Consider the following 13396-nt stretch of genomic DNA (forward strand, 5'->3'; position numbering starts at 1 on the left):
TCCATTCCAATGTTTTGTTGTGATAATTTCATAAGGTTTGTCAGGTAAACTATTATCGAACATAAAACGTAGCTACAACACCAAATTTACTGTATCCCACCATTTCTAAAGTATATTAAAAGCATACATTAACATCATAATTTTGGCAATATATTTAGTTCATATTAAATACATTGTAGTAAAAATATATTTTCAGTTAACTAAGAGAAAAAAAACATTTGGCTCATCTTCATTGGTATTCTTCTCAAAACATTAAATGCATTATATATACTGTGCTTCTTTTTTTTTTTTTTTAAGCTTGAAATAACATTAAACTGTAGCCACTGCAATCAAAAATGACAACCCTCATTCAATATTAATAGAAATATAACATGTGGTTTGATGTTGAAGATCAACATTTAACACCTACTTTAGTTTCAGGCCATAAGGAAAGGAAAATGAAACATCCATAATTTATGAATAATCAGAACATTGTCTTATTTGCTTCACGCAGTGATTCCACAGCATCAGAAATACATACAGAAACTTTTAATTCTTTTATTTAACACACATTTAAAAAAGTGAACCACACTATACAAATGGTTTTTCAGGTAGCAGGTAACAATGCAGAGTACACGTCTACAAACCTGTCCAACTCGTTCCTCCTCGGGATGTGCAGCTAAAATTGCACCTTTTTCCTAAATGATTTCCTTTCTTCTCTTAAAACATTTCTGAAGCCCCTATTTGCTAAGATTTCACTGTATCTTTGTTCATTTTTTTCTTCATTTAAACGCTGATAGGCAATAGCATGCTTAATGTGTAGGGTTTATTTCTGATTGGGTTTTTAAAACCGGCAATGTTTTATTTTGCGAGATTAAAGCTCGAGGTCTCTGTTTGTATGTACATCTCGAATGCAGTCTGTCCGTATGCAGGGCAACAGTAAAGTCTATCTCTCGCACATTAATATTCACTGGTGCACATACACACTCCTCTTCTGTTAGTCCTTTTCCTTTTTAAACTCTCACATTCCCATCAACACAGGCCGAACATCAAGAGGAATGATATTTATTTCCGAGAGACAACTTAAAAAAAAGTGAGAGTGAGAGAGACAGACAGTAAAGACATGGAGGAGTGAAGAAATGTTTAGGCCAAGTAGCTGTAGGTGTCCTTCTCTCCATCCACCCGCTCCAGATATTCCTTCTCTATGAGAATGTCAATGCACTTCTGCGAAAGATAAGACGAACCAAAGCAAGTATGAGTATGATACACATTAGTGATAACCAGACTAGATCTGTAGAAGAGGAATAACTGACCTTGATGACGGGGACTCTGGGTTTGAACCGTGATGAGAGCTGGTTCAGAACCTCTGCCAGAAGCTGCTGATGCTTCAGAACCTTCCTCATCTTCATGATTCTCACTATGGCCGCCTGCACAAAGAGGCACACATCTAAACTTAGCATGTGTTTCTGACTTTTTTTGCAGTACACTTTTGGAATATCCAGAAAATCTACTAAAAGACCTACTACAATTGTCAAAATGTGTGATTCTGTATCCCACAATGCAATGCACTCAGTTTTGACCTTTTTGTCTCGCAATCACCGATCGAATTTATAATTTTCACATCTTTTTCAGTCTTATCTTGTAAGCCATTCATGTGCAAAACGCTGCGATAGAGAACTTAATGTAGTACGCTGTGACAGATTGTTTCTGTGCGCACACAGAAAGCCGCCTCTCAGACAGCATATGTGAGTACTGAATTGAGTTCTCTTTTACGTCGTCTTGAGCAAATACATAAAATTTCCATCTTGATGAGTATCCACAAACAGTCTTGAGTGAACGTAAACAGTTAAAGGAACACTCCACTTTTTTTGAAAATAGGCTAATTTTCCAACTCCCCTAGAGTTAAACAGTTGAGTTTTACCGTTTTCAAATACATTCAGCCGATCTCCGGTTTTGGCGGTACCACTTTTAGCATAGCTTAGCATAGTTCATTGAATCTGATTAGACCGTTAGAATCGCGCTTAAAAATTACCAAAGAGTTTTGATATTTTTCCTATTTAAAACTTGACTCTTCTGTAGTTAAATTGTGTACTAAGACCGACGGAAAATAAAAAGTTGTGATTTTCTAGGCTGATATGGCTAGTAACTATACTCTCATTCAGGCGTAATAATCAAGGAACTTTGCTGCCGTTCCATGGCTGCAGCAGTGCAATGATATTACGCAGCGCCCGTGAGCCCCTGCTTGCACAGGGAACGTGCCTTGCAACCATGGAGACGTTTGTGAGAGACGCTGCGTAATATCATTGCACTGCTGCAGCCATGGAACGGCAGCAAAGTTCCTTGATTAATACGCTGGAATGAGAGTATAGTTCCTAGACATATCAGCCTAGAAAATCGCAACTTTTCATTTTCCGCCGGTCTTAGTACACGATGTAACTACAGAAGAGTCAAGTTTTAAATAGGAAAAATATCAAAACTCTTTGGTCATTTTTAAGCGCAATGCTAATGGTCTAATCAGATTCAATGAACTATGCTAAGCTACGCGAAAAGTGGTACCGCCAGAACCTCCCTGCTCTTAACTGAACTTCTGTAGCTTTAATAGGTATCCGTGTATATTTTCTTCATACAGTAATACAGTTTTCACAAGCACTGTAAACTTAAAGCACTGTTTATTTATTTACTTTTTTTATTTAGGTGCAGCCATTGAATGTTTTGGCAGTATGATGAATGTAAATGTGTGATCTACTGGCCTGAACAACCCTAAACTTTTGAACAGTAATGTACTTAAGCAGTGTGGAAAACATGGATACCTGAATCAAGAGTTTCCTGTCCTCCTCGATGTTTTTATGGGTTGTTTCCTGTTCCTGTTTCTGCTCAGTCTTCATTGGTACATTAATGTTCACTCGCAGTTTTTTACTGGGGAGAAAAAGCATCAGCCATCAATATTCACAAATGCATTTAGCTTTAACTCTGCATGATTTTAAAAGCACAAAATGTAAAACACTAATTATAGATTCCTAGCTGTTGTTTGAAAGATGAGAGGACCTACTTTTTATAGCCCAGGAAGAGTTTTATGAGGGTGTCGGGTTTGAATTCCACTTCATCAACGTTTGCATTCTCGTCCTCTAAAACCTGTATAGACACAGTGATTATTACAATTGAAAACATCTGCAAATATACTACTATCATAAATATTAGCTTGTGCTTAAGTCATCATGAAATGGCATTCACAACCCATTTTACATGTGAATTTAAGCTTTTGAGCTTTTTGTCTTCCATCAGAAAGTCCAATGAAAATTATTTAAAAAGTGTCCGTTTAAATTAAAGGGAAAAAAAAAGGAAAGGGCCCAATTGTGATTTCATGATAACTTTGCAAGCATCTAATTGCTTTTTTGAATCAACTCCAAAAATTGCTTACCAGCAACTTGGATTTCAATAATATTTGCAAAACCTGCACCAATATGTCCTAAAATATAAAAAAAGCTGTTAGTGCACCATGTAAAAAAAACCTGACTATTATCTAGATTTGGTTTTAGGTTTACTGTACCAAGTCCTCTTTTGTTTACTTACTATTTTGATCTGCGTGCTGTCAGTCAGCTGCTGGACTGTATAAATGTCTTCTGTGTTATACTGCAGTAGAATGGCCATCTGGAACGTAGATGCCTGCATGGACACACACAAACAGTCTAATGAATAATCATGCACCATTTAAATAAATTATCCAAAAAATTGGGTTATTTAAATACAATTTAATTGAACCAGATGAACCAATTTCCACTATTCCACAAAACAACAGAAACACAACTCTGTTATGTTAGTACAGTTTTAATGTTTTTTTTTTTTTTAAAGAAATTATATGAAAGAAATAAATGCTTTTTTGAACTTTCTATTAATCAAAGAATCCATGGTTTCCAGAAAAATATTAAGCAATTGTTTCAACATTGATAATAATAAATGTTTCTTAAGCAGCAAATCAGCATATTAGAATGATTTCTGAAGGATCATGTGACACTGAAGACAGGAGTAATGATGCTGAAAATTAAACTTTGCATTAAAACATTCAAAAAAAAAAAAAATAATTCTAATTTTAATAATAATTCACTGTATGACTGTTTTTACTGTATTTTTGAACAAATAAATGCACCTTGGTGAGCAAAAGAGACTTCTTTCAAAAGCACAAACAACCAACCCAAACTTTTGAATGGTAGTGTATGAGGCTTTCAAGTGACATATCGTGTTGTACCTGTAAGGTGTAACGGTTTTTGAAGCAGTTGGTGACCAGTTCTCCTTTGGACAGGTGGTAAAGCCAGGTGAGCTTGCGGCCGCTGTGTCTGCTGGCATAGAAGGCTGTGAACCTTTGGTAGCTCCTCTCCAACTGCGTCAGAAAAGACAGATAATGGATTTAGAAAAACCATGAAAAGACCAAAACCAATTCATTTACATACAAACGATTGTATTTTTACCTCAGACGGCAGAGCAAAAGTGCAGGACTGCTGGAAGGGCCATGAACCCGAGCTCAAGACCTGGATGCTGAAGTCCACTAGAAAACAACAAAACATTCATAACCACAAATGACAGTATTTGATACCGGAGCAGAGCAGAGAGAAGCTCATCCTTACAGTCTAAAGGCTCGGAGCTTGTGAGGTGCTTCTTGAACTGTTCGTTGAGGTCTTTGCTGACTCCGATGTCCTGGAACATCCGCTGGAGTTTTGATGTGTATTCAAAGCCACACGCTTGCTAAACATGACAAACCAAACTGTGTTAGACACTGACACTGATGATGGCATATGCAGTGAACTAAACTACAAGAACATTAACCCCTGGTTTAAGCTAGTCCTAGACTAAAATACTTGTTTGAGCTGTTTTAACTTAAAGCAACTTGTACTGATGATTCTTAAAATATGTCAGTACCATTGTTTTTTTTGCACATCATTAATGTTTTTTTTCTAAAGTACGTTCAAAGACACTTAAATGTCCTAATTGAACAAAGGCCTAGTCTAAGCCCTGTCTGTAAAACCGGGCCTTAAAAGCGCAATGACACCACTAGGGCTTAAGTCAGTTTGGATGAGAGTTGGTATTGTTAACTAACACTAAAACTATTCAAACTGTTTTTGTTAATTGAAACGATGCTGAAATAAAGCATAAAACCACCAACTGAAATAAATTACTAAAACTTAATAAATTAAAGCTAAATAGAAAATTAAAATAATATTTAAAAAAAAAAGTTCCAAAACTAAACTAAAAATACAATAAGAAATGTTAATATGAAAATAAAAGCTATTATTTAAAAATAATAATATAACAACAAAATACTAAAAGAAAAAAAAAATATAATAGTAAAATAACACTGCTTTGGATAAAAGCATCCACCAAATGCATAAATGTAAAAAAATTATTGGAAAATGTAGTCCAAAAAAATCTAATCAAATACATAATCAAAACCTGTTTTATACAAAATTTTTACTAAATGAACAAGAATGATATTTAATCATTTTCAGTGTTCAGTAATATAACAATATATAGGCTAATAATAAATGGGCAGTATTTACCTACATAATTTTACTAAATTTAAATTATGTAAATGCAGCACATGGACTTAAGTGAACACTTCTGATGACACATGAATTGTGGAATCAGACAATGAAATTGAAAGACAGTTTCAATGAATAATTCACGGAAATTATTCCAACTCTATTTTGCAGTTTTGCAACTGAAGTTTAAAATCTGAGATGCTATAAAACAAACAGCAATAATACAATATTGCATCTGGTGCTGATTTTAGGAAATTTAAAGGTTAGTTCACCAAAAAAAAAATTAAAATTCTGTAATTAATCACCCTCATGTCGTTCCAAACCCGTAAGACTTTAGTTCATCTTCGGAACACAAATGAAGATCTTTTTAATGAAATCTGAGCAAATTCTGTACCTCCACTGACAGCCTGCGCAACCTACCACTTTATTTTGTAAAAAGTGGTAAATTATGTTTTTGTTTGTTTTTTTTCCACAAAGCGCTTCATAAAATTGAGGTTAAACCACTGTAGTCACATGGATTGTTTTTATGATGTCTTTACTACCTTTCTGGGGCTTGAAAGTGGTAGTTTTGTTAAAAAAAGATTTCATTTAAAAGATCTTCATTTGTGTTCCAAAGATGAATGAAAGTTTTATGGGTGTAGAACGACATGAGGGTGAGTAATAAATGACAAGAGTTTTCATTTTTGGGTGAACCCTTTAAGCTTTACAGATCATTTTAACTGTTTGTATTATCATAAGCGGTGGAAAAACTCTTGCACCTTTAGTTTGGAGATCATGCTGGCTTCTGCGTCATCACTGGCACTGTTCTGATGCACCAGACGCTTGGCCAGCATCTTCGCATAGAACTTCTGGAACACGTCCTTGTCCTCAATGTACTTGAACACCACCATCTACAAATGAGAAAAAAGATCAATACAGACAAAACAAATATGGAGAATGTTTTGGCAATCAGAAATCATCTGATAACATAAAACGGACCACTTGATTCAGAGTGTCTTCAAGTTCTGCCTCCTCTGGGTTTTTGGAGCTGCAATATCAGACAGAGGTTTGATTAGATCCAGCACAAGGATGTAAACTCATTTACAACAGAGAGACAACTAAAAACGCACCTCTTCTTGAGCAGAGAGTCGCAGTATCTAGCCAGTAGTTCAGGAGATTTGCTGGAGGACTGAACCATCTTGGTAACAGCATTATTATTGATGAAGCGCCCACAAGCCTGAACACAGAGAAAATACATGCTTGAATGCTTTCAATATCCAAAAGCTATTACCAACATGTAGTGCTAAATACAAGCTTCGTTTCTATATGCAAAATGTTCATTTATTATTCCATTCTTCTTTCACATGGATGGGTTAGTTTTGTAAGATTCAACCATTTAAGGCACTGATATACTTCAAGCAAACTCGAAGAACGAACAGGTATGAGGCCACAACTAAGTTCGTTTGGAGTTTGAAACAGCTTGCTAAAGCGAACTTGCTGGTAAACACCTTTGAACTACCACTGGTCCAAGGCAATTATTGTAATAGATGAGTGTGGTTCTGAGGCTTTGCCTTCTTTGACATGGAAATCTTCTCTGATTCATTTCTTCGGTCGGTTGAGGTGAGATACAAGTGAATACATGAACACACTGGAGAGTTGCTTTATAGTAGAAAGTTGTCATTCTAACTGAAAGCAACACTGACAGTTTTTTCATGTTTAATACTGTAAAGCTGTTTGCTTTAAAGCGATCTGTTGTATAAAGTGCTATGTGAATAAACGTGACTGAGTGGAATGCTGATTCCTGAGGTCTTGCAGACATATCCATATTGCTTTGATCAGATGCTTTCTTAAAGATTTCTTAAAGATAGTAAGTGATTTCTGTGAAATGCTGTTTAAAGTGAATAGGACCAAGCAGCACAACACACTTGTAGCCAATCAGCAGTAGGGGGCGTGTCCACTCATGATGGGTGAGCAAGAGATTTGAAGAAAAAGTGTAGAAAGAGAGATGGCTGAGAGACATTACAAAAGAGAAAAGTTCAGAGGAATATCACTGGAAAAAAAGTTTATGATCAGTCAAAAGTTTTAGGACCCGCATCAATATTAGTCAATATAAGACAGTATGGTAATACCTTGTCAAGAGCAGCCACAAAACCAGCATCATTGTTGAATGCTGACATCACCAAGGCATTGTACTTCTTGTGGACATCCAAAATAGTCTGGACGTACATTTTGGGGTCCTATAAGAAAATAATAAAAAAAAAAAAAATTCACAGCAGTTGACTTGTCAGAAACATCAGGTCTAAAACATGATGGTTGGTTGGTGTTTTAAAATCATGCCAGTTTCCTTGGCTATTTTCATGCTGAGTAACAAGTTAAAATATTATAAAAGTGCAACTAAAAATGTAAGATTTGCTTTAGATAAAAGGAGTCGACTACCAGAGCATAGCAGTGGATCTTCATTTGTTATTAAGATTTTTTTGTGTTAAAAACCCATGATGGTGAACTCATGATGATCTCAGCATCAGATGGCATGATGTACACTGCAAACAAAGATGGCGATGCACATTCAGACTCACATTGAGAGCAGCCTCCCCACATTTCTCGATGGCTGCCAAGCCTTGATTATAAATGTGCGTTTCCAAAAGTTTCTTCAATTCTCCCAATCCATCTGTGATCCGTGACACAAGATTGTACATGCGACCAAGATCTACACAGAGAGAAAGAATAAATAACGGTTGAGAATTTTAATTTGAAGGACTCGTGTACATTCAGTTTTCACTATGGTTCATACCTTCATTTTTGTCTGCGTCCAGAAGATTCTGGAACTCCGTGTGGAAGATCTCCAGGTGTTTCTCAATGAGAACCTGCTCACACTTCCTGGCCAGCTCGTCCTGTGTGCTCTCGTGGAGGTAGACCTGCACCCTCCTCTGCTCCTCCAGCAAACGAGCCTCGGCCTACAACACATACAGCTCAACACTTCAGCTTCACTCTAAGACTGGACAATACAGCCAAACAAAGTATAATAAACAGTTTAACTTTTTGAAGGAAGAAAAGAATAAAATAAAATATATATTAAAAAAATATTAAAAAATAAACTCTACACATATACAATATTACAAAAAAAAAAAATCTTTTTTTTACCAAATCAGTTTTGTATCCGTTTTTAACACTAATAATAATAAAAAAATGCTTTAGAGCAGATTAAAAAGTTGCATATTAAAATACTGTAAAAAAAAATCTTGTTAAAATAACGTGTTTAAATTAAACAAACAAGGAAGAATTCTATTTATTGATATTTATATACAAGTATTAATACATAATAGTAAACGGTAATATTTAGTAATATTTACATTTGTGCAAAAAAAAAAAAAAATTTAAGAACTGGACTTTCTGAACTATCTGATATCTTATCAAAAATATAATTTAAAAATCATAATGCAACAAGTCACAAGATGGAAGGGGTCCAAATCTAACCCACTGGTACTTGCCAAATAAAAGCATCTTAAAATCAGTTTCACAACAAAATAATTGCAAATATTCTGAATATACTGTCCGGCCCTACTTAAAAAAAAAAGTCAAGATACTTATGCCTCACCTTCTTCATGTACTCAGTAACAGGATTCTGTTGCAGGAACTCGGTGCTTTCCCTCGTGTAAAACCGTTCGGTGTCGGCCAGGAACTGTGTCTCAAAGTATTCCTTGTAGACAGACAGAGTCGGACCTTTAGCGAAGGCGTCATCCTCATTGAGACCCAACTCCACTGTGAGAGACAGAAAGAACAACACTGATTCTAAACATCCTTTATCACAGACTCAAACAAACAAGCAATGAAATCCATCATGATGTAAACTAGGGCTGCAATAACTAAACAAAACTGATTATCATCAATAATGAAAATCAACATTTGAATTAATTTGATTATTGATTATTCTGTGCGTTGTGCCCAGGAAACCATCAGCCAGTCACAGTAGTGAATAACCCCTTTCTATGGACCAAAAACGCATATAGAGAATTAGTGGAGGACACAGAGTGAGCTGCATCTTTTCCAGTCATGCTCTGACAGATGCGTGAGCCGTTTAATGCCTCTGACACGTGTTTTCCTCAGCACATAGCTTACCTTCTATGGTTATATCTTTATCTTTAAATGTTAGAAAGTCCTACGAGTATTTCCATTTTGCATATTCTTACAAGCAGCATCTTGCTAACTTTCACACACTTCAAAGAACAGTTGCTGGTGGGCACATGCGCATCAAACAGACGGAGCGCAGTAGAATAGGAGCACAATAACTCTGACTAAAATACATGTAGCTAAAAAGTAGCTTTTTTTTTTTTTTTAGAAATTAAGCATAACACAAGTAATCATATTTATGAGAGCAGTAAAAGCACTATTGTTGCTATAGCCCATTATTGTATTATAATTACTATGTTAAGTTGAGTGAATGTGAGGTTTTCCCTCATACCTCATACAAGTTAACATTCTGTTCTTTTGTGTTTGTTTATTTTTAATTGTTGTTTTAATTTCTGCTTTAAAATGATAAGCAATCATTTGTTTTGGGGTTTAGAATGTAATTTTTAATGTATAATTAATGTGACCCGTATTGGTAAAATGAGTTGGAATGTGGACGGCTAATTTCAAGCTAAAGGCAAACCAAGTTAAAAATGTCAATTTTGGTCGAATTTAATTTTTTTTTTCACAAAAAATGTGTTAATTAAGCCCTTGTCTAGCGATCCCAATGCTCTAAATAGATGCTCTTTATTTGTACATTTTCTGAGAGGAGTACCCTTCCTTTGTCCATAAAAAATTATGTTTTGGGTCTGAACCAATGAAATGTGATTTTCAAACTCATGCTGATGTAAACAAAATGATCTTACTCACGCTGAGCGATAACTGTTGGGGAAAAAAAAAAACTATTGACGTGTAACATTATTAGATCTGTGCAGTATAGTAGGTCTTAACATATAGTCTGTTTTATTAATGTTATCAAACAATTGTGGTATCATGGAAAGAAGCTGAATATATATTTTTCCTATAGATATGGGTTTTGACTTGGAGTGTGCCAAATTGGTGCCATTATCAGGGATTTTGAAGGTAAAACTTTAACTCGATTTATCTCAGAACTGACTTTGCTGACTATCTACTTCAAACAGGTGTAGCTTATTCATTTTTGAAGGTTAAAATAAAAATGTATATAATTTTATAAAATAATATATTTTTAATAAAAAATAACCCAATTTTGAAAATTGTGATTCATTTTGCCAGCACGTGTCACAAATAATCATTAGTTGCAGCCCTAATGTAAAAACGATGCCGCACCATAGGACTGGACCACTCCACTGATGAGTCTAGTGTTGATGGTTTCTCCATTCCTCTCCTTCTCTATCAGCTTCAATACTGCATTTGTGACCTAGGAACAAAGGTACCAAAAAAATACATGGTAACCCTTTACAATAAGGTTCATTAGTTAATGTATGAACTAACATGAACTAACCATGAGCAATACATTTGTTACTGTTTTTACTAATCTTCGTTAATGTTAGTTAATGAAAATACAGTTGTTCATTGTTCATGTTAGTTCACAGTGCATTAACTAATGTTAAAGGGTTAGTTCACCCAAAACTGAAAATAATGTCATTTATTACTCACCCTCATGCCATTCCACACCCGTAAGACCTTCATTCATCTTCAGAAAACAAATTAAGATATTTTTGATGAAATCCGACGGCTCAGTGAGGCCTGCATAGCCAGCAATGACATTTCCTCTCTCAAGACCTATAAATGTACTAAAAACATATATAAAATTAGTTTATGCGAGTACAGTGGTTCAATGTTAATATTATAAAGCGACAATATTTTTTTGTGCACCAAAAAAAAAATTAAAAAATAAAAACAACGTCTCATATAGTGATGGCCGATTTCAAAACACTGCTTCAATAAGCTTTGGAGCGTTATGAATCTTTTGTGTCGAATCAGTGGTTTGCGGCGCCAACGTCACGTAATTTTAGCTGTTGGCAGTTTGACACATGATCCAAATCATGATTTGACACAAAAGATTCATAACACTCCAAAGCTTCCTGAAGCAGTGTTTTGAAATCGGCGATCACTAAATAAGTGGTTATTTTGTTTTTTTGGCGCACCAAAAATATTCTCGTCGCTTTATAATATTAATATTGAGCCACTGTTCTCACATGAACTGATTTAAATATGTTTTTAGTACATTTATAGGTCTTGAGAGAGGAAATGTCAGTGCTTTCACTGAGTCATCGGATTTCAACAAAAATATCTTAATTTGTGTTCTGAAGATGACTAAAGGTCTTACGGGTGTGGAACGGCATGAAGGCGAGTAATAAATGACATTATTTTCATTTTTGGGTGAACTAACCCTTTAAGACATTAGATTAACATCACCTAACAGTAATTAAACTACAGTTATAATTACCGTATCCAGTAAAGGCTAGATTACTTACTTAACAAGATTTTAATAATGTATTAGTAAATGTTTCAATTAGCATTAACAAAGATTAATAAATGCTCTATAAGTACATTATTAGTTCATGTTAACTAATGAACCTTACTGTAAAGTGTTACCAAATACATTTATTAGAATTAAGCACTTTTCCTACTATGACGTGTTTCCCGTTTCCAATATTACCTGCTTATTCAGAGGCCGAAACAAACATTCCCTCCACGTCACCAGAGCAAGCTGGAAAAACACCCACACACACACAAAACATTCACATGACATACATATAATGACATGACATCAAATAGATTGAAATTGTGCTGTAATGCAGAAGAAAAGCAAGAAACTCACAGAGTAGATTTCATAGATCCCTTTCCGGCCCTCGTCACACTCCCGGCGCACCCAATGGCGGTTGAGATAAGCACAGATCCCATTGAGCACTTTACTGGAAAACCTGTAATCCTCCCACTGCTGTGTGTAGAACTTCAGAACGCTCTCGTCCATCAGATCCTCTCCATCCTGAGGGCAACAGTCAAATAAATACATATTTACTGGAAGTTTAAGTTTAAGACTGCTTTCACGCTTGGTTCGAATGTCTGTTCAAACCAGAGTTTGATTGCTCCCCCTCCCCCTGCCTCAGCTGGACTGGTTTAGGGCTGCACGATATTTGGAAAGCATCAGCACATATCGGCACTTATGTCTATCTGCTGCAATTCTACTGCAAATGTTTTAAAGAACTCTGAAGTCCATTTGTGCTGAAGGTGAGCAGAAATGAGACGTACAGTCTCTCTGCTTGAAAGTGAGTGAGAACACACAAACAGTTTTATAGAATCATACATCATCAACAGCAGTTCATTCGATTTTGATTTAATACAATGTTTATGGTTCTTATTATTTTATTATTTTTTTTTATTTATTTTTATTTTTAGAATTTTTTAGATTTGTAGGCTTTTTATAGACAACTTTTATTAAATAAATCTGAATAATATTCATTTAGACTTACTTTGGTCATAAAATAGCTGTTTTGAACACACCTGTCCAGTGAATAGTACCATAACTGAATCTTTTGGGCTAAATGCTGTGAATTTCACTTAAGTTAAAAATGTACAATAAAATGTCGAAATAACATTAAGATTAATAAAGGCTGCGAAAGCATCGTTCATCGATAGATCGTGCTAATTAAACTACTGTAGTTAATTAAACTTAACTAATGAAACTTTATTGTAAAGTGTTAGCAAAATGTTGACAGTCTATAAAATACTAACATTCTTTCTCAATGCAAACCAATTAGAATTGATTACTTTTGTGAAGTACCATTTAATATTACAAAAGCTCTACTATATAGACTACCAAGGCTTGACATTGACTTTTTTGCTCACCAGCCACTGATGCTAGTGTTTTTCCAAAGTTACTAGCCACTCAGCATTTTCAATGGCCACAATTCTGA

At 35.1% G+C, this 13396-nt stretch overlaps 1 protein-coding gene across 4 annotated transcripts in view; it reads right to left on the reverse strand.

Moving 5' to 3' along the window:
* Positions 1-501: 501 nt before the first annotated feature.
* cul1a (cullin 1a) overlaps positions 502-13396 on the reverse strand; it is a 16457-nt gene continuing 3562 nt past the window's right edge. For 3 of the 4 annotated variants that reach the window (XM_067362586.1, XM_067362584.1, XM_067362585.1), the window contains exons 4-22: positions 12298-12468; positions 12139-12198; positions 10803-10893; positions 9085-9248; positions 8281-8443; positions 8066-8196; positions 7619-7726; positions 6620-6726; positions 6489-6537; positions 6269-6400; positions 4599-4716; positions 4443-4519; positions 4223-4354; positions 3550-3642; positions 3398-3445; positions 3029-3111; positions 2790-2895; positions 1293-1406; positions 502-1203 (exon numbers count right to left, since the gene is read on the reverse strand). In XM_067362586.1, coding sequence (XP_067218687.1) covers positions 1123-1203; positions 1293-1406; positions 2790-2895; positions 3029-3111; positions 3398-3445; positions 3550-3642; positions 4223-4354; positions 4443-4519; positions 4599-4716; positions 6269-6400; positions 6489-6537; positions 6620-6726; positions 7619-7726; positions 8066-8196; positions 8281-8443; positions 9085-9248; positions 10803-10893; positions 12139-12198; positions 12298-12468 — 2028 coding nt within the window. In that variant the 3' untranslated portion in view covers positions 502-1122. The remainder of the gene's footprint in view (positions 1204-1292; positions 1407-2789; positions 2896-3028; positions 3112-3397; positions 3446-3549; positions 3643-4222; positions 4355-4442; positions 4520-4598; positions 4717-6268; positions 6401-6488; positions 6538-6619; positions 6727-7618; positions 7727-8065; positions 8197-8280; positions 8444-9084; positions 9249-10802; positions 10894-12138; positions 12199-12297; positions 12469-13396) is intronic. The other variant, XM_067362587.1, reaches the window with a different exon arrangement.

Source organism: Chanodichthys erythropterus, chromosome 16, assembly GCF_024489055.1.
Source record: "Chanodichthys erythropterus isolate Z2021 chromosome 16, ASM2448905v1, whole genome shotgun sequence".
Classification (NCBI taxonomy): domain Eukaryota; kingdom Metazoa; phylum Chordata; class Actinopteri; order Cypriniformes; family Xenocyprididae; genus Chanodichthys; species Chanodichthys erythropterus.